Raw genomic sequence first — 22,024 nt, 5'->3', positions numbered from 1 at the left:
ACGATATGCAGGTCTGATCCACAGCTACAGGAAGCACCTGGTTGAGGTTATTGCTGCCAAGGGAGCGGTCAACCAGTTATTGATTCCAAAGGTTCACTTACTTTTTCCACTAGCATTTTGAATGTTGAATGAGTGTGTTCAATAAAGACATGAAGGATCAGAATTGTTTTTGTGTTATTATTTTAGGCACATTACATTTGTCAATACTCTTGACTTAGATGATGGTCAGATCACATTTTATGACAAATTAATGCAGAACACCATGAAATTCCAAAAGGTTCTTTTCACATACTTTTTCTTGCAACTGTAGTTTGATTCTTACAAAATTAAGTAATGAGAGGTATCCCATTATATCCTATTTTTGCACAAAGCACTTTATCAACAACTTTCAACTGTGTCATGCCTTGCAGTAACAGACAGAAATGTAAGCATCAGATATTTGCGGGAACAAAGATTACATTTCAAATAACTACCAGTTACGCTGATCCAACTGCTAATCAAAAAAGTACTGTTAGAACATATATCCTATCCAAAGCAAAAATGCAGGAATGGCAGCATACATTTAGGGAGGACAATTCTGCTTCACTTCTATGGTTCCATACTGGAACCTTTTCATCCAATAGACCTAATACCTGCATAGTTGCTCTTTCTTTCCAAAAAAGCAGCAGCTGTTTCTCAGTTTGTGAAGCTGTGGTTATGAATAGGAAACAACTGCACCACTCTTTAATCTTGCTTTGTCCAATATATTAGCAAAATATATTGTACTATTTTTTATTATTCTAGGACTGACAGATCTATAATTTGGCCACAGAGGAGCAAGCAATGATGCAGGGCATATCTTCCATTACTTTTTGGCCACATCCCCACTTCTTGCATACATGGACAAGGAAACAGATTTGGGAGAAAGATGTCAACCCTACCAACAATAAATAGCACAGACACAAAAGGAGCTGTTGGTCATTTGTTGTACCTCCATCTCTGAATGTATTGAGCTAAAAACTTAGTTTAAACTAAGATTTCAATTAGAACTATGGCTCTATTCTAGTATAATTGAAAATCTTTCTTGATTAGAAAAGTAGTTCCCGTGACAACCTCAAATTTCAAAAGAACTAGAACAGGAATAGGTATTTTAATTCCTATATACATTATGACCACAATCACTTCTGATGTGCAGAAGATTACCAATCCTGACTTTAATAACAGTAAGTAACAGTAGTAGTAGTAACAGTAATTAATGTAAAGCAAAATTTCAATTTCCAGGATTAACCTATACCTAGAGGAATGGCTCAGGATCTCTCAAATTTTGTAAGAAGTAAAAATGCCTGGAGTCCAGTGTTTTGTTCAGAAAACCCCCAACTTCCTAGACATAAAATAATCTTTGATGAAGATAGCAGTCCAGGGGTTTAGAGGCAACTGTGGAAAGTACTGCCAGTTTTCTCTCATTTTTTTGTTTTCTAACTGGCCATACTGACACGGGGCATTTTGTGAAAACACTGATAATGTGCTCACTCTACCCAAGATATCTGATTCTGAGAGACTGTACCACCTTCAGTTAAAGGGAGAGCAGAGTTGGATAAGGTATCTTTTAGATCACATTGTGTATGGTCACTTCTACTATTAGATTGGAAAGAATAACTGCATCTTCTGGCAGGGCTTGAAATGACTACTTGCCATGAGATATTATAAGAAGGAATACTGACAACTGCATAATCTCAAAATCAGGGCCACTCATGGGCAATTATAAAGTGAATGCATATAAGGAAAAAAGGGGGCATGTTATTTTAAAAAAATGGATAATCATTCTGAATACAATGGAATTGGGTCCTACTGAGTATTTACTTATTGTAACCACCTGCTAATGTTGTGCTTGGCACAAATATTACAATTCCAGCAATGAAAATTCAGGTACCACCTATTAGCATCTAACACACTTTCCTCTATCCTAGTGTTTTCTATATGAATATGATTATAACTATCATAATTCCCAGTCTGCATGCTGTACTAGATTATGGCAGTAGTATTCCAAAATACTAGATAGAGGAAGATTCAATTAATCCATGGCTTCTGAAGCTAATAATCAAATCCAGGATTCAAGACAGCTACTTTATTTTTAAAAAATAACTTCTTCCTTTTACCATCAGATGGCATGAAACCCAAAATATCCTACAGCACAAGAGCAGACATAAAACTACAATTACAACTGAAAATGCACATACACACCAAATAATCTAGTATGACATGTTAAAATGCCCGTGTTGATAAGTTCTACATGTTGCTGAACTGATAGATGAGACAAAATGCAAGTTTTAACTTGGCACTGAAATGAAGAGGACATTTTACTGATGCTGCACTACCATAGATAAGCTTAACTGCCTAGTTCATATAATCAAACTTAGCCTGGCAAAGGAACAAAAGGATGATCCTTCTTTGGCGAGCTTAAGTTATAGGAAAATCCTCCTTCAGGATCTCAAACCATAACAAAGATGTGATAGAACATCAAATAGAGGCCAGAAGGAAATGCTTATAATCTTGGGCATATCTAGAAAAGGCTTTTTAGATTAGCCTTTTCTTTTTCCCCCACATAGTGGCAAGGAAGAGACCTTTAGTCAAATTAACTTGAGCTGTTCTGTCTATGATATGAAAGTGTTTCATAAAAAAACCCTACTTCACACTTTTTTTTTTTAACTCAGTGAGTCGAGTTACATCCACATATCTATAAAGTATCAACTGAATCAAGATCTGTGACACAAAATGTATGGTTGAACATAGAAAATGGATACTTACCTATAATAGCGTGACTGTAAATAAGTGGAACACACAGCTTTTGAGACATGACTAGCAGAACCAAAGTCTATGACCTTGACCCTATATGGCTGGCGCACAGGATCCACCAACATGATGTTTTCAGGCTTCAGGTCAGCATGTATTAAACCTAAGCTTTTCAGTTTCATCAAAGCAGTGGCCACTTGTTGCAATATTGGCCGAATATATTTCAGAGGCAGAGGGCTAAACTTATTTTGTTTTAAGAAGTCATACAAATTTTGTTCCAGCATCTCAAACACCAGACATGTGTGGTTTTTGTGTTGAAAACACTCATATGAACGGACAAAGTTATATTCATCAGCATTCTCACTACTCAGCCGAGAGAGGATGCTCACTTCAATTTGACCTTGCCTGGCATAAGAAGGATGATTTTTCAAGATTTTGATAGCAACAATCTCCTTTGTGCTGCGCTTCCAACATTTTGCCACCTGTCCAAAGGTTCCTCGGCCCAAGAACTCCAAGACTTCATAGCTATTTGTCATAGAACAAAGGATTTCATGCTGGACTAGCTGGTAATCACCTTCGCCACTGGAACTACTGCTTTTGGTTGTTACAGTGGTGGTAGTGGCCGCAGCACCCACCGCAGGTCTGTTTTGCAGCATGAGAGGTGGATGTTCCTCAATTATTTGCACGCTACCGTTGCTGTCAACTTCTTCACTTTTCCTTTTTAAGCCACATTTTTGATATGGTTCCAGTAAAGCAATATTAGCCCTGTGTGTTAGGGCTTGGCTGTTTTGAAAGGATGTTGTTCCACCACTGCCTGTGCTGTCTGCTGCTGTAACCACAATGTGCTCAACTGAAGGAGCGGGGAGAAGGAGGTTCTGATCATAAGCAGGGATACTGAAGTTTGCTACCTGGTGAGAGGAGCTTGCTGGCCCTTGAGCACCAGAGAGATTTTTGCTGTGACTGTAATACTCGTCACTGTTACTCTGTCCTGAAACATCCCAGCTAGAGGGTTCCACTTTCAGTTTCTTGGCACTGCAAAAGGCACTCGAAGATACTGATGGAGGTGAGAACACCTGCAGCTGTGAGGCCATACCTAGAGGAAGCAAAGAGCTAATCAATCACCAAAAATACTTATAGTGCACGTCAAGTTACAAGACATCACACTTGGCAGGTACAGAAATCATAACTCTTTCACTACTGAGTAAGAATAGCCAATTCATCACACATTTCCCCAAATCTGTTATTAGTAATTACAATTATATCCTATTTTTCCACATATATATCATACCAAAGCTGTTCAGAAGCAACAACAGTCATAGTAAAACAAGCTATGGTTATTGTTCTGGGGTCATTCTTACAGAGGACTTAATTGCAATAGATAGATCTATGGAGAGGGGAAAATCTAGTTTAACTGGGACGATATTCATCTGCCTTCTTCCTGTTCCCTGTGGGGGGGAAAGATAGAAGAGTCCATGTTGCAATGGTACAATGGAGGAAGGTGGTCTAAATCTAACCATAATTTTCCTACAACTACGTACAAAATGCTACCTTTCACATAACTAAAGCTGTGTGTGTGAGTGTGTATGTGTATGTATTTGTGTCCTCAAGTCAATCTTGACTCCTGGTGATTACATGGACAAATACATACAGCTTTCTTGGCAATATTTTCCAAAACGGTTTGCCACTGCCTTCTTTCTATTGGCTGAGTCACCCAGCTGACTTTGTGCCTAGGGCAGAACTAGAACTCAGTCTCCTACTTTCTATCTAGGTGCTTTTAACCACTACACTAAACAGGCTCTCAGTGAAAGCTTATCTTGGTCATATTAACTGATTGACATATGAGAGATATAGTAATAATATAAGAATAATGGGAAATTAATGACTTTTTATTTTGGGTGGAAAATGATAAAAGTCAGATACTGACTTCTAGTATAATCAGACCCTTCAAAGCAGTGATTGATTTACTGCAGTAACAAACAACAAACACAATATTCACAAAGCTATCTTTAAGTGAATAGGTATGAGTAGCTGAGCAAACAAAAGTATTTTTTGCAGTTTAATATTTATGTACTTATGATCTACTTAGATGTTATAGAATTTCTCCTATTGCACACAACATATAATTTTGCAATTTATCAGTTTTTTTATTTTAATACTTTCCATGGACGTCTTAAAGTTCTTTATATCATACAAGCTGCTCAGAGTCATTCTGGACTGCAGCTGGATAGAAATAAAATAAAAGGAATAAACCACCTGATAAACCCACCAAAATCTAAACTGATTCTCCCCAGTATGCCAACCATCTATCATGAAGGAATGGAACCACATTACTCCCTAACAATTGCTCCTATGAGAAAGTCAGCCTTCCAAGGAAACTTCTTGGAAGTTTACAATATCAAATTTTCTACTAAGTAAGGTGCCAAAATAAGTTTAAAATCAATAAATTGGTTTTTAATACAAGATAAAGGTTTTTTCAGAATCTGGATTTTTTTCTATAATTCAACATGGTTTTAACAAAAGCTACTACTAATTCTTAGAAGACAAGTGCTATTTTAAGTTAGAAAATTATGAATATTTATTTTAAAAATATCATTTATAAAAATAACACTGTCCTATCTGTTGTACTGTTGGGCAGGTGTTACTTTTATTCTAAGTGTATTGTCAATCTTCTTGCATATCATTTTGATTATCAATGTACTGAAATTATTGTAACTTTCCAATTTATGTTTTTTTTTTAACCAAGAAAAACTCTAAAACAATTAATAAGTACTTGCCTCAAGCCTATCAGAAGAAGCAGTTCTACAGAACCCACTACAAGGCTACCTTTGAGTCAACCATTTTGCTTCAGTATCTCTTAGGATACTAAAACTTCATTTTATTTAATATTTAAATTAGCCTTTAACTGGTCCTTTAACAGTTAAAAAGTATATTTTAATTATTTGGCTTTTTCCCAGAATAAAGACATCTATAAAAGGTGGGGATATTCAAGAACTATTCTTCTGGTTTAAAAAAGCCAATATGAGAACTCTGTTTTTAAAAATTTTGAAGATATATGCCACACATGTCCACAGCTATACAATCCATGTTCTCCACAAAATATTTGTACTAATATGACAATATCCATAGTCAATTCATAGATGCATTTTTGAGTTGCAATGCTAATAAAACAATCTCATTTTGTAACTAACTTTCCTATTTAAACAAAGAAATTCATTCACAATGCTGTTGATGCTACCTGCACCAGTTAATACAAATTTATTTCTATCCTGCCTCCCAGCAATGTCATTAAAACTCCATCAATTCACTTTAAAATGCTGTCTACAGTGCAAGCATTTCCTTATGCCATTTGTACAGACCAGGAGAAGTACATTCAGTATAAAAAATGGGAGTGGAGAAATACCTATTTATTAGAATATAGCTCTAACTGAAAAAAAAATACAGTTAACTCATACTAACCAATTTCAAATGCAGTTTCAATGTTTAGTCACCTCTAGATTGGACGTGATTAATTTATCTAATTTTGTATATGAACTGCCCTAACATAAAATTAGAATATTCCTTAGAAACTTCCAAAATGTTTAAATACCAAAATCCTATTTTGACTGCCACCTACAGCAATGCATTATCCAATAAAACATCACCAACTCTAAGGGGAGAGGAAGAGTCAACTCCCTACTTGTTAGTAATCCACTGTTCTACTAGATATTCTAATAATACTCCAGGAAAATGTTAACTCTTTCTCTGCACTCTATCAATATAAGTTCTAACATAGGATTAAACCTTCGACAAGTGCTCTGTCAGTAAACTACATTCATTCCCAACTCTGAGGACATGAATATGCTTGGACTTTAGGAGCTTAGCTATTAATCTATTTGTTCAAGCTACTGCAAAGTTTGAACCTCTCCCCCACAACCATTGGCTTTTAATAGTGAACAGAAATGAAAGCTTCTTGTATGTAATACAATTCAAGATTAAATTAGCATATACTGAGGTGACTCCCCTCTTCTATACAGTATACTCAGCAATAATCAGATACCAGTGACCTGTATTGACTTCTCATGCAAAGCAAAAGCAAGAGCAGCATGTACATATTCTCTAGAATATTGGCACAGAACCCAGTATTTTGAAGAGCTAACATCCTTTCCAAAAGTTTATTCTAACTCTACAGCATGTTGGCTCAATGAGTAAAAAACAGGAGCAAGAAAATCAAATCTGGCTCCAAGAGATGAATCTCAGGTTTTCATTCCCAAGCAACATCTGCCCAAGGAAAACTGCTCTACTAAAGGCATTGTATCAAGTTTCGAAGAACAACCACTCAACCAATGTTTCAGGAGAATACTTTTATCAGTATCCAGGAAACTGTCTTAAATCCCTCCCCATCTTGCATATAAGCTAAATCTAATGCCACATCAGCATCAATGTGCAAACTGTTACCAGGATAAAACACTATTTTGCTGCTACTTACTATCACTTTTCCAATAATTCCAAAAATGGAAATTCACAGCAGCCTGTATATAATTCTAAAGAAATAAGGGTGTGATCTCACCAGTAGGAAGATTCTGCATTTCAGGTTATAGTGACCTAGATAGATTTCAGCTAATGCTGCATCATGGGTAATTTTTAAACTATTTACTCAATTATTATATCAACACACACAGTGCTTATCAGTGAGTATTAGACTGGAGTCCTGGACTAGATAAAATGTTGATTCTCTACACCAATTTTGTTCATAAGCAAACAAATTAAGTAAAAACCAGTGGACAGGGAGCGGATTTGTTGAATGGAGCTAAATGGTTAGGAAAATCTTGTCACTTTTTGAAAAAAACCTCACATAATACATAACTTGTAGAAGGTGCTTCATTATACAGGAATGGCTGCCAACTCTGTCAATTTTAAAAGGGGATTTAAGCCTTATTTTCCACGAATTTATCTATCAAGTTGTTAATAGTAATTACAGCTATATATATTACCCCCAACAGACCCAATATGCCTTTGAATTAAGTGGGAACTACAAGCTGATACATTTACATCTTGCATATCTTCCAAGAGAGGTCTGCTATGGTCCATACCTACAGAACATTTTATTCATTTAGTTGTTAAATTTATACCCCACCATTCATTCAGGCACTCAAAGAGGTACACAGAACATTTCCTCCTATCATTTTTTCACAACAAACCTGTGAGGTAGGCTGGGCTTAGAGTGACTCAGTCACCTAATGAGCTTTCATGGCTGAAGGTGGACCTGAAAATAGGTCTCCCCAGTGCCATCCCACCTTAAGTGCTACACCACACATATTTTACTAGTGAAAAAAACAGCATTTTTAGATTCACATCAGCTATGTACAACATTCTCACCCAGTTGACTGAATTAGCCCAATTGCTTGGGCTCATACAACATTCTGTACCATAAAATAACCACACTGTGTGGTTCAAGCAACACACAGCCAATAACTAGCCATTCACATTTTAGCTTAGCATCTTACATAAACACAGCTACTCTATAGTAACCTAATCCTAGCAACCTAAGTGGAAAATTTCAGGGTCTAAACCATTACTATTTTCATATCAAATTAACTGAGGAATGCCTCAAGATGAGTTACGTACACAGTATATTGTAGGACTAAATCTAAAATCTCTAGCTACTTCTTACTCTAAATGAGCATTTTCAGGGTACTGTCTGGACATACCAATAAAAGCCTGTGTTGGCTCTAGGTACAATCACTGTGGCAAGTTGACAAAGATTTACAAAAAATTACAACCATAGAATACCACAAGGCATACAAGATACCTCGTATGCAGGTATCAGATATAAACCAGGAGTTTGTTAAAAGATTACTGCGAAATCCAGCAATTGTTCTAAGTGATTGTGCTATGAGGGAAAAAACAAAATCATATAATTGATTTTTCCCGTATGTACGTATGTATATTTAAATGCTTCCCGGAAAGATATTTTTTGTTTCTCTGTGAGAAGCGCTCGGGCTAACTGCTAATTCTACACAATTTTTGTAAGTTTCAGTTCAATTTCAGCTCAACAAAACTACCCAATGCGCACAACTTGAGAACGTTTTCGGATTGTATACCGCAATTTACACCTAAAATATTTGAGGAATTCGCTCAAGCGATTTAAGAAGGGGGGAACAAACAAGTTTAAAGAATGGAGCAATCCAATATCTTTATTTAGGTCGCTGGAAATCGGAAAAAAAACAGATGCGCCGTATTAGGGGAAATACAGAAAGCTGATCATCTGCCGAAGATAACTGTCTTCCATGGGGCCTTCCGACCCACCCCAATTTACTCACTTTTGGCAACGATGTTCGCTCGCCGCCTTTCCGAGCAGGCCTCAGCAGTCGCCAAGAGAGATGGCGGTCACTGACCTAACCAGTCAGGGCTAAAGCGCTTCCCCAGCGGCCTGTCCCGTTCGACCCTACCATCTCACGGCCGCCCCAAGGGAAGGTACTTACTCGCCGCCGTTCGGGGTGTCTCAGCCGCGGGCCGGGCCGGGAGCTGCCTGCCGGTGCCGGGGGACGAGCGGGCGCATCCTAGCCCTGGGCGAGGGGGAGCGTGGCCGCCGCGGCCCTGTCGAGCCGGCCAGCCCACGGGCAGCCCCCAGGCCGCTCAGCCTCCGCTTCCGCCAGGCTTAGGCCCCCGTCGCCCGCCAGCGAGCCCAGCCCGGCCCCGGCCCCGCTTTTCCTCTAGATGCCGCGCCCTCGAGGGCCCCTCGGTTCAACCCTGCTGCTCCCGCTCCGTTCCGCGCCCCTCTCCCAAATCAGGCTGAACCTGCCGAGTGCGGAACTCAAGCTGCTCCGCACGCTCTAGGCGGCAAGGCGAAGGAAGCCGAGCGTCGAGGAAGAGATGGAGAGGATCATGGGAACCCACGTGACTAGGGGTGCTGCACCACGCTGAGTCTGTGGAGGCCCGCTGGTGCGGTCGTTAATCGAGGAGCCCAAGGGGGCATTTTCTCCCATGTTCACAGTCACGAAGTGCTGCTGCCAATTCCTTCTCGATCCGCCTGGCGCGACTGCAAACTGCTCAGTTTTCTAGTGCTGGTTTATTGCGAAGTAGCCAAACTCCGTAAGAGCTGAAGTGTGTTTGGGACAGCAGGCACAGGCCGATAACGCGAGCGGGAAAGCTCGCCCTAGAACTGACCACCTGCTGCATGAAGATAGGACTCCTAAAAGGAGCGTCGGGCCGCGCGACTTTCCGCACTTCGGTCCTTAGTCCGGTTGCAATCTTGGGCCCATTTATTCAGACTAAGCTCCGCCGAAAAGGGCTCGGAGTCAGGGTTGCTGTCAGACTCGTTTCTTGTACAGACGAACTCCTCACCTCTGAGGGCATCGTAAATAAACGCTTTTACTTAACGTTTTCAGAGGGAACGTGGCTGCCTGTTGTATTTGGCCGAAGCAAGGAAATGAAACCTCTGCTTTAGTGTGATTGCCCCTCGCTCAGGCAGATGATGTCCTGCTTCTTTCCTCTGGTTAAATCTCTGAGCAGTTTGGGTAAGCTAAAATCAGCCTTTCTCCTTGTTTTGATCTGCCAGAAAGCAGGCCTTCTGATCGAAACTTGCAGGAAGTTGGGAATGTTAGCCCCTGAGGCCTCCAGATTTCTGTGAAAGCGGCTTCTATGAAAGCCATCATTCCAAGAACCCTTCAAGCTTTCTCTTCACTGAAACAGCAAGCCAAGCATTTTCACTGGTCCTTTTTGATCAGTCAAATGCAACAATTCTAGAACTTAACACACCGTTGGTTGAGAAAGGAGTAGCCTATGGTATGAACTCTAGCTGCATCTTACTTTAATATTTCCACATTCTAAGTTACGGCCTTGAAATAAAATGTAAGATCTATCTAAAAATGAATCCATTTATCTTACATTTTATTTCAAGGCTGTAACTTAGAATGTTACATTCAGCTTCTATTATCTTTTCTCCATTGGAAGTCATATTAAAGTCTGATCTTGATTTCAATCAGTGTTTTGAAATTAATAAAGTATTTTCCATAGGTTGCAAACACATACTGAGTCCCACAACATGCTTACCTGTGGTTAATGAAACCATGGTTTTCTGAACCCAATTTTGGGTGTTGTACAATACTATACATGTAGTCCCCAGTTTAAGAATGAGTTCTGTTCCCAAGGTCTGCCTTTAAGTCGAATTTGTAGGTAAGCCACAACAGTATTATTGTATAATATTGTAGAAGTAGTATTGTGTAATGAACTTGAAAGATTGTATATTTAACTTTAATTTTGCTGCAGTAGACTCCGTTCTTAACTATGGGTCATCTGTAACCTGGGCATTCTTAACCCGGGGACTACCTGTACATTTATCACATGAGCTGGACTTGCACAACATAACTGCAAAAATGCATTGGCTAGTGTACTGTGCACAGTCATATAAAGACATTTTTCATATGTATGTGTGTATGCACAGACAGTTTGGTGTAGGTTTGGTATAGTGGTGCTGAATAGAAATTGGGAGACTGCATTCTAGTTCTCTTAGGCACAGATGCCAGTTGGGTGACTTTGGGCTAGTCATTCTCTTTCAGTCCAACACACCTCACAGGATTGTTGGGAAAATAGGAAGAGGGAATATCGTGTACAAAACTGGGTACAAAATAAAGGCATTATATAAATGATAGAGAAAGGAAGGACGGACTATAAGGAGATACTGATATGTTAATGTCCCAATACTTTGTCAAATGAGAAGAGAACTGTTGAACCCAATAATAATTTCTTAAACAGCCAGATCCTGATTCAACTATGTGTATGCCTTCTTTTTTTTTTCATTTTAAAAAATGGCTATATGATTGATGGATAAAAGCTGTATATATTATATGCAAAGTCTTTGCCTTGTGTTTGCCCCAAAATCATGTTTCCATCCTCAAGCGTATCGAGCGAAAACCAATATTCTGGTCCTACAAATATTCAGATATAATACATCAAAGTTACATGTGTATCTTAATTCAGCCCCCATTGATTGCAATTCTTTACCCAAAATCTTAGATTGACTGTGTTGGCTACATCTAGAGCAGTAGTTGCTTAAGGTTAATTTTAATTGCTTTAGGATAATGGAAATATTTTTATGAACCCAAAATAGACTTCTTTTCAGTCACCTACTAAAAGCTGCTAAGAAGATTTAAATTTTATGCATATACGTAGTTGGGTAAAATTCATGTTAAATTTAGTGGACTATTTCTAGTCAGGTATGTGCAGTCGTTGAAGACAATATAACTATTTAATTACATCAGAAATGAAATTGCAGTCCTAATTGTGTCCTAGGAGAGAATTTGTGTTCCAAGAAGACCACACTAACCTCTTCACACTTGTTTCTGTGGCTGGCCTCACATGATAGGTCATAATGCAGTTGTCTGGTTTTCACTTAACATACTGTGCAAATCCAGGGGAAGGGGGAGATATAAGGTGATGGCACATATGAATCCTTTAATCTACAGGACTTAGTGTTTCATACCAACTCAACCAATCTGTCTCTTAGCCTTGTACAAAATGAAACTGTGATTGCACTCTATTTTGTACTGCCATTTCCCTCACCCTACATATCTTCAGATAATGTGGCATTAAGTTTCCAGAATTCTCAGCAAAGATCCCATTTGCACTTGTACAGTACATACATCTCATATGGGCACCAGATTGAAGAAGTTTATTCTGATTCACTTGCTACTTCTGCCTTACTGTTATTATCCTACCTTTTTAATATATATAAATCAAGGTGGCAAACACACATAATCCTCCTGCCTCCTATTTTCTCTACAACAACAACCCTGTGAGGTGGGTTGGGCTGAGAGAGAGTGACTGGCCCAAAGTCACCCAGCCAGCTTTCATGTCTAAGGGAAGCCTAGAACTCACAGTCTCCTAGTTTCTAGGCCAGCACTTTAACCACTACACCAAACTGGCTCTTACATAAAATAATACACTTAATAATATGATACTTCTACGAAGAGTTGGAAATCACATCTGTGGAAAAAAATGAATTGCCAGAAAGCAAAACAAAGAAGTTTGAGTTATAATACACAAAATGTAATGTAAATACTATGACTTTACTGGGGAGATGGATATTTCAATGTCAGTCAGCAAGATTATTGATTTATTAAGTGCCATCAAGTTCTTGTTGACACTTAGCAACCACATAGATTTTTTCCATGACTATCTTAACCTGGTCTTTCAGGTCATCCAACAGTGCACTCATTGCCACTGTAACTGAGTCTATCCACTTTGCTGCTGGTCGACCTCTTCTCTTTCCTTCCAACTTTCCCAGCATTAGAACCTTCTTCAGAGAGCTAGGTCTTCACTAATGTGTCCAAATAGTTAGCAAGGGCACCAGCAAATTCATGTGTTTGAAATTTCCTACCTTTGCTGTGTTTTCTGCTGTTGCAAGAAGAGTAGTAATGCAGTACTACTACTGCAACAACAATAATAGTTTGATAGCTATAAAAACTTGGATTATTCCTTCTAATACCTATAGCTTTCCCAAATTGAGCATCATCCAGATACATTGGTCTTCTCATATTTGTAAGAGCTGAGAGCCAGTTGAGTGTAATAGCTAAGGTGCTGGGCTAGTAACGAGGAGATAATGAGTTCTAGTCCTCTCATAAGCATGTAAGCCCAACTCACCTCACAGGGTTGTTGGGGGGAGGGAAATAGAAAGTTGGAGCATTAGATATGTACACTGCTTTGAGTTGATCAAAAAATGAAAGTGGGATAAAAATCTAATAAATAATAACAACTCCTTGCTAGACTTCTAGCTTTCCACAGCAAAGATCCTAGGTTCAAGCTAGGACTAGGAAACCCCTGCTGAAACCCTGGAGAGCCATTACCAGGCAGTGTCGACAATCCTGTATTAGAAATACGTGAACATTTAAATGTTTATAAATATTGTATATTAGAGTACAACAAAGGGGAAGTTAAGAAACTATTTACCTATAATGTTTTTCTTTTTTTATGGTATCTTTAAATAACAAAATAGTAGACGCTTTGGCACTCAGCTCAGAGATTCAAAAAGATCTCTACAATCCTTTTCCTTATTGTTAAAGATAAATTAACCATAAACAAAATGCATTAAGTTTTCCTCAATGATATACTGAGCGCTAACTGTACAATTTTTGTAACTTCTTTGTCAACTTACTGATATCTTTGCATCAGTGATAGAGTCCTTGGGGTTCTCTGAGCTTGGTTGTTTTCTTGCAGACATTTCATTACCTGACTAGGTAACATCTTCGGTGCTAGAAAGGAGTGGGGTTTGCTCTTTCTTTATATACAATAGCTTGCCTTGTCAGTGTTGGAGGGTTTTTTTTTCTTCTTGGTAGTTTCTTGATTAGGGTATTGTTTACTACTTGTTTGTTTGTCTGGTGTTAATCCTGGTGTTAATCCCTGCTTCTCTGGGTGTTGATTGCTGGCAAGAGGTGTTCTGGTCTTTTTGTTTCCTTTTCATTGTCTCTTTTGAATGGTGTGTTATTTATCTCTTTGTGCCTGTTGACAGCTGACTTGTCTGAATATCAAGATTCCCTCACGTTTTTGGATTTAGCTTGGTCTAAGATACTGAGAGTTTCCCAGTTGAAACTATGGTTGAGTCTGTCCATGTGTTGTGAAATTAAGGAGTTTTCATCGTGTCTTCTGACTGCTAGTTGGTGTGACTCCCTTCTAGCACTGAAGATGTTACCTAGTCGGGTAATGAAATGACTGCAAAAAAACAACCAAGCTCAGAGAACCCCAAGGACTCTACAGTTCAACTCTGAGCTACATATATTATCTTCCATTGCATTGATTATTCTTTTTTCTCTTTCTTCCATTTTTACTTGTTTGCTTTCTCTTAAAAAAAGTAAAAATTATTTTAAAAACCCACAATCCTGAGTTGTCTGAATGTGGCTGGATTTATATAACATGTAGTTTGCTTGTTGGTAGCTTAGCATATTGTTAACCCCAGCCACAAAGCTCTGTGGACCATGTTTTAAGGCTTAGCATGATGTGTAAGTCTAGCTTACTTTGATTTATTCAGTAAACCTCCTGGCTAAGCAAATCATAGGCCCAAATTGTTAGCTCAGTATGAGGTAAGTCTTATGCTGCCAGTTTTCAGCTAACTGGAGATGCCCAACTGAGCCAGCCTATGTTTTAAACTTGTATGGAGGAAATTTTACAATAAGTCTGTCTTCATACAACATGCTAAGCCATGGCTTATGAATAAACCAACATTAATTGGGATTTTTTGCTATACCAAAAAGTGTGGTTTACGTATCACACTGGGTAGGTAATCTACACAATAAGGCACAATTAAGCCAGCCATATTTTGTTTTAGCATGATGTGTGAACCCATCCATTTGCTGTTATAATTTATAGCATAATCTAAAGCAGGCTAAAAATCAGGTATTTCTCTCTGCATTGATTTTAAGGAAATATGTTTCAAAGCTATCTTTAATACAACTTCAACTTTTCTTTTAAGAAAATCAGTATATTTTTCCTGCTGCTCCTGTGTTATACTGCATGCTCTTCATGCTCTTATGAAAAAGGATACATAGTGCAGTGACTTTATACAAAGGATGAATGAAAAGTAATGCCCCTACCTCCATACATTTAGTTTAAATAAGGATATTTTAGTAAATGAAATAGAAAAATAATCCTTGAAATGAGCTTGTTTGTTACCTGTACTTACTTCTCCATATAATCGCTGCCATTCTTTAATGGACAAACTTTTTAAAACCATCAAAAAAGAACAATCCTTCCACAATCACTTCCCATGAAAAGTACTACTGTATTTTCTTTTGACTATGTTTTGGATTGCAGCCTTCGTGGTGTGACAAGGAAGTCCTCCTCCCCGCCAGGCGATCTTCCTGCCCATAATCAAAGCAAAAGGTGAAAAACTACAATTAGAATGGGCCAAATACATAGATTAAAATGCAGCGAGAGATGCCAAGCTAATAGCATTCCTAGCCAAGGTCAAACAGGAGATCTCTTTGATCAAATAAGGAGGGATCTTTTCCCCTAGGAAATTACCCTCTCAATCAACAAATGCTAAACAAATGGAAAGCCACAGCTCAACAGGGTGCCTAACTACAGTGGGGCAAAAAAGTAGTCAGCCACTAATTGTGCAAGTTCTCCCACTTAAAAAGATGAGAGAGGCCTGTAATTTTCATCATAGGTACAGTGGGGCAAAAAAGTATTTAGTCAGCCACCAATTGTGCAAGTTCTCCCACTTAAAAAAATGAGAGAGGCCTGTAATTTTCATCATAGGTATACCTCAACTATGAGAGACAAAATGGGGGAAAAAATCCAGAAAATCACATTGTCTGATTTTTAAAGAATTTATTTGCAAATCATGGTGGAAAATAAGTATTTGGTCACCTACAAACAAGCAAGATGTCTGGCTCTCACAGACCTGTAACTACTTCTTTAAGAGGCTCCTGTCCTCCACTCGTTACCTGTAGTAATGGCAACTGTTTGACCTTGTTATCAGTATAAAAGACACCTGTCCACAACCTCAAACAGTCATACTCCAAACTCTACTATGGCCAAGACCAAAGAGCTGTTGAAGGACACCAGAAACAAAATTGTAGACCTGCACCAGGCTGGGAAGACTGAATCTCAATAGGCAAGCAGCTTGGTGTGAAGAAATCAACTGTGGGAGCAAGAATTAGAAAATGGAAGACATACAAGACCACTGATAATCTCCCTCTATCTGGGGCTCCACGCAAGATCTCACCCTGTGGGGTCAAAATGATCACAAGAACGGTGAGCAAGAATCCCAGAATCACATGGGGGGACCTAGTGAATGACCTGCAGAGAGCTGGGACCAAAGTAACAAAGGCTACCATCAGTAACACACTACGCCGCCAGGGACTCAAATCCTGCAGTGCCAGACGTGTCCCCCTGCTTGAGCCAGTACATGTCCGGGCCCGTCTGAAGTTTGCTAGAGAGCATTTGGATGATCCAGAAGAGGATTGGGAGAATGTCATATGGTCAGATGAAACCAAAGTAGAATGTTTTGGTCTAAACTCAACTTGTTGTGTTTGGAGGAGAGAGAATGCTGAGTTGCATCCAAAGAACACCATACCTACTGTGAAGCATGGGGGTGGAAACATCATGCTTTGGGGCTGTTTTTCTGCAAAGGGACCAGGACGACTGATCCGTGTAAAGGAAAGAATGAATGGGGCCATGTATTGTGAGATTTTGAGTGAACACCTCCTTCCATCAGCAAGGGCATTGAAGATGAAATGTGGCTGGGTCTTTCAGCATGACAGTGATCCCAAACACACCGCCCGGGCAACGAAGGAGTGGCTTCGTAAGAAGCATTTCAAGGTCCTGGAGTGGCCTAGCCAGTCTCCAGATCTCAACCCCATGGAAAACCTTTGGAGGGAGTTGAAAGTCCGTGTTGCCCAGCGACAGCCCCAAAACATCACTGCTCTAGAGGAGATCTGCATGGAGGAATGGGCCAAAATACCAGCAACAGTGTGTGAAAACCTTGTGAAGACTTACAGAAAACGTTTGACCTCTGTCATTGCCAACAAAGGATATATAACAAAGTATTGAGATGAACTTTTGATATTGACCAAATACTTATTTTCCACCATGATTTGCAAATAAATTCTTTACAAATCAGACAATGTGATTTTCTGGATTTTTTCCCCCATTTTCTCTCTCATAGTTGAGGTATACCTATGATGAAAATTACAGGCCTCTCTCATTTTTTTAAGTGGGAGAACTTGCACAATTGGTGGCTGACTAAATACTTTTTTGCCCCACTGTACATAGGACTCCTTGGAATACTGGCTAAGTGCATTTTCTTGGAATTCCTGAAGGGCACACATTCATGTGCTTTCAAGAAACAATAGCAAGTTTTCTCTATATAAAGGGCTTAGAACGGAGGGCTAATGGTGGCCGCCCTGACAGCTGACTACATTTGCTCTTGGAAATAAATGTTATCTCTGTTTCAAGGAACTGCCTGTGCATTTTTTATTCCCAGCTTGGAAATGAACTTGGTACGATTTCTTTCCAAGAGTGGCTTTTTATTTTAGAGACTGTACAGATGGCAGAAGTCTGGATGATCCAAATCCCACTTTTTTCAATCCTATTAGACAGTAGATAAAAGTTTGTTTCAACAGCAGTAACTTAAGCCTGAACATATTATTATTATTATTATTGCATTTCCATGGTAAACCATTTATTTACAAGCTTGTTCCAATGAAATTTCCTAAACAATATGTTTACAAAGAGGAATTCTCATAATGAATTGAATATTGCAAAAGCTAAGAGATCTGTGTATATATGCATTTACACCTTTATTCAATATTTTAGTGTATATAATTTTAACAGAACTTGAAATACTGTTGCCTGAAATTTTAAAATTGCATAAGCATTTGGTAGCTGTTGAGTGAAACTGTCTTGGTAGCAGAAGATGCATTATTTTCACTGAAGTAGTAGTATTAAGTTAAATTAATGAGAATCATCTTAAATAAGACTCTTTGCTTCATCCTTATAGAAGTTACAGGTGCTATGCTTAGCTAACTCAGCCTAGTCCCAGGATAATTTTTTAGAAAATTTTGAAAACAACTCCTCAAATCAGTTTCCTTTACAGCAAAGTGGGGGAGGCATGGTCTTCCTGTAACACAATGCTTATGCAAACAGCAGGAAAACATGAAATTCTGACAATAGTAGTGATGCAGCCTAAAAGCTGCAGATAGCAATGAAGCATTACAAAACTTGGTTAAAACCATGTATCAGATCTTTATAACAAAGTATTAGAAAGAAGGTATAGCTTCCTAGAAATTGTTGAATATTTTTCATCTTGGAAGTAAAGTATTTTTCAGCTTGATTCCAATTTAGGCCTTTGTTTCTGTGTATTGAACAAACACTGAACCAGAAAAAATTAAGTGGAATTTTAAGTTCTGTGAAAAGCAGAGGCTTAATAGGCACAGCTCAAAACTATGAATAACAAAACACAGAGGGACCGTTGCAAAGCTGGTAATCCTATTGCAGTATGAAAGAAGGAAGGGAGAATGTAGAAAGTAGAAAATGAGGGGCAATGAGATTTTAAGCTGCTGGAATCAGCTGCAGAAGATAGTTGTAAATCAGAGGCAGTTAAAGGATAACTAATAAGGGATGTGATAAAAACATTACTCATATTTTCTGAGAGATTACCACTATAATAGTAGACATATAGTAAGGCAAAAATAATGATGCCTCTCATATGAACTTAATTCCTGGTGACATGGAGAGAGCCATGCAGTTTGTCTTGATAACAATATGGAAGTGGTCTGCTGTTGTCTTTTTCTGGAACGCTCTTTTCTAAATTCCCATTTGAGTCTACATCCCTGGTATTCCCTGGTCCCCTAATCAACTGTTAACCAGACCTGACTTTAGTTAATTTCTGATACCAGACAAAGGATATAGTAGACAATCTATAGAAGAAAGCAGTATAAAAATGGAGAAAAAATAAATAATATTTATTCCATATAATTAGAGTTACCAGATCTGGGCTGCAAAAAATCTGGACTAATTGATGGCAGCAAGAAACACAGAAATCTCTTTGCTGCCACCTAGTGTTTTCTTAATCTTTCTGCAGCCATCTAGTGGTCATCCGGTTTTTGCAGCCCAGATCTGATAGCCCCAGGTAGAATATCTAAGATATTGCTTATTGGAATGCCAACTGGTGGGGGGGAATCTGCCTGGTCTTTGTGTGTGTGCATGTGTGCTTTTAATAGCAACTTTCTAGAAAACATTTCTTGTGTCATTAAGAGTTATAATCAATCAATGCTTTTGAAATCAATTAAAAAATTAAGAGCTATGAGAAATCCAAGAGATGCTGTTTCACAGCTGTTGCTAAGGAAAGCTGCAGGTTCTTGTCTGTCCAGAGAACACTGGGATGGGGAATGAAAGAAGTCAAGAAAGCTGTCAGAACTCTATATCTTAGTTAGGCAGGCCAGCTTCTTTTCAACCACAGCCAAAGCTGATTATGGGTGACCATGATAGTACGTGGACAATTGTATCTTAACTTTCCATAAACAACTTGAAAGGAAAGACTGAGCTGGCTGGGGATTGTAGGTGGGTCCTATTTTAGTAAATTATGGAGTTTATTCTATAACTAATGTAAACAATATGTCTTGTTTACTGTTATCTTCATAGAAGGATTTCATAGACCCAATATGGAACACAAACTGGATTCATAGTAAGTCATAATGCAGTTTATTTGATATTGGCTTAACATGTTACATGAACCTAGTCACTGTGGTATGTAATGAGTTGTAGTACCTTGTATAATAGCTAACTGTGACTTATTCCATAAACTAATTCATAGGATTTGTTCTTAAAAAGCTGCCTACAGAATTGTAGTCTGAAATGCAGTTAAGTAAAGGAATTTCCCCTTGAAACCAGTAGGACTCAGAATTGTAGAACTGGAAGGGGACAATTAGTTCAACTTCCTGCTCAGTACAGAAAAACAAATCATCACAGGCAGAAAGGTGTCTCATCCAGGGAAAGGAAGCTTGCCATCACTGTTGGTAAATGGTTCCATTGTCAAACAGCTGTTACCATTATGTTTTTCAAAATGTTCAACTAGAATCTGCCTTCCTGTAACTTGAGACCATTATTCCATGATTTACACTACAAGAAGACCAGAACAGTCTTAGCCTTCTCCTTCTATGTGACTCCCATTCAGGAATTTATACAGTGTTCTCATATCCCCGCTGCCCCACACATATACAGTAATCTTCAGGCTAAACATATCAGGTTTCCCCCAGTATCTCCTCATAAGACTTAATTTTCAGTTCCCTGATCATCCTTACTGCCCTTTTTTGCATCTATTGTAGTTTCTCTTAAAGCTTTAATAAAATGTAGAGCCCAGAATTGGATGCAGTAATTGAGTTGGGATTATGTCCAGTGCAGAATATTTTATCTACTGAATATTTAGCTTTCTATGTAGCCTATAATTGCACTTGCCTTTTGAGTGGCCACATTACATTGCTGATTTATATTCAGCTGATAATCAGCTACAATTCCAAAACCCTTTTCATGCATACTGTTACCAAGCCAAATATCCTAATCCTGTATGTGTGTATTTGATTCCTTTTCCCACTAGAATACGCCAGGCAGTGTTAAACTGTTGACACTTCTCCCTATAGGCTTACGTCCTCCGACGCTAGAAGACAGATTTCAGAGTGGATGGAAACGAGCAGTTTACAACAAACTCTTGCTCCTAGGACTTTCTCCCACTTACCATCTCTGGGCTATGACAAGGAATGGCCACACTCAAGCAATATTTATTTGACATAGACTGTCAAATCAATGCTGGTAATACCACTCAGTTTCCCATGGCGGATAGCCTGAGATAAACTATGGCACCAATTTACCATCCTGAATCAGAGAAGGGCCTTTTCCTTAGTCTGTTGTAATACTCTTCCCTCAATACTTCTGACTGGAAGATATAAAAAGATACCATATCCACTATGAATATGTCCCTGTGACTCAGGACTGGTCAAAAACATTGAACATGTTCTTCTGTACTGCCACTTTTATATAGAACTCTGAAGTGTTCTAATTACCCTAACCCTGACCAGCAAAACAGGATTCACCATCCAACAATCTATGCAATTTCTGCTTTCTGACATTAATCCTGAAATAACACACAAGGTAGCCAGGTTTTGCATGGCAGCATGCAAAATCAGGCAAAGGATAATTAAGAGCAGCTGAACCTGCCTGAATATGGATAGACAGAAATGGCTTAGTCTCAACATTAACTCTTGGTTACTTATTAAATCCTCGAAGGTGTTTATGTTTTGGTGGGTATATGCTATGTCAGTTATTATGCTACATTCTTCTCAGGTTTTGACAGGAGTGTAAGTGAAGTTTATAATCCCCAAATCTCTTCTGGATTATTTTATTGCTTTATTTATTGATATTTACTTGAATTTTATGCTACAATTTTCAAGTTTGTAGTACCCTGATTGCTAATCTTAATCCCTTTTCTCTTTTGTCACACGTGTAGATGGAGCATCCTGTGTTTAGTTTTATGTATTTTTCCTAGCTATTCTGATATTGTCAATTCAGCTTCAGATCATTGCATATCAATTTCCTCTGTGTTAGTTAATGACTGCAATAAACTTTTTCAGTTTCAGATTTTTTTTCCAAGTGAATTATTACCTTCAGCCCATTTCTCTAACCTACCATGACCATTTTGAATTGTGCTTGGATTCTATCACATCCAATTTTCAATAAGCTTTTCTCCCATCTCTTCATCCATGTCATTAAAGAAATATTCAGGATC

General features: G+C 38.5%; 2 protein-coding genes across 4 annotated transcripts in view; one reads left to right on the top strand and one right to left on the bottom strand.

Moving 5' to 3' along the window:
* The window catches only part of HIPK1 (homeodomain interacting protein kinase 1), a 42,303-nt gene extending 32,782 nt beyond the window's left edge, over positions 1-9,521 (bottom strand). Inside the window, exons 1-2 of one of the 3 annotated variants that reach the window (XM_015888322.3) lie at positions 9,231-9,521; positions 2,785-3,862 (exon numbers count right to left, since the gene is read on the bottom strand). In XM_015888322.3, the coding sequence (XP_015743808.1) occupies positions 2,785-3,860 (1,076 nt within the window). In that variant the 5' untranslated portion in view covers positions 3,861-3,862; positions 9,231-9,521. The other 2 variants (XM_007429594.3, XM_007429595.3) reach the window with 2 other exon arrangements.
* Positions 9,522-9,663: 142 nt separating this feature from the next.
* Positions 9,664-22,024, top strand: part of AP4B1 (adaptor related protein complex 4 subunit beta 1) — a 40,467-nt gene continuing 28,106 nt past the window's right edge. The window contains exon 1 of the mRNA XM_025167539.2: positions 9,664-10,265. The gene's annotated coding sequence lies outside the window, so the exon portion shown is untranslated. The remainder of the gene's footprint in view (positions 10,266-22,024) is intronic.

The sequence above is a fragment of the Python bivittatus genome, unplaced genomic scaffold, assembly GCF_059951505.1.
Source record: "Python bivittatus isolate LINGU-HERP-01145 unplaced genomic scaffold, Pbiv_v1 ctg000700_np1212, whole genome shotgun sequence".
NCBI lineage: Eukaryota > Metazoa > Chordata > Lepidosauria > Squamata > Pythonidae > Python > Python bivittatus.
This window is presented reverse-complemented; position numbering and strand designations above follow the sequence as displayed.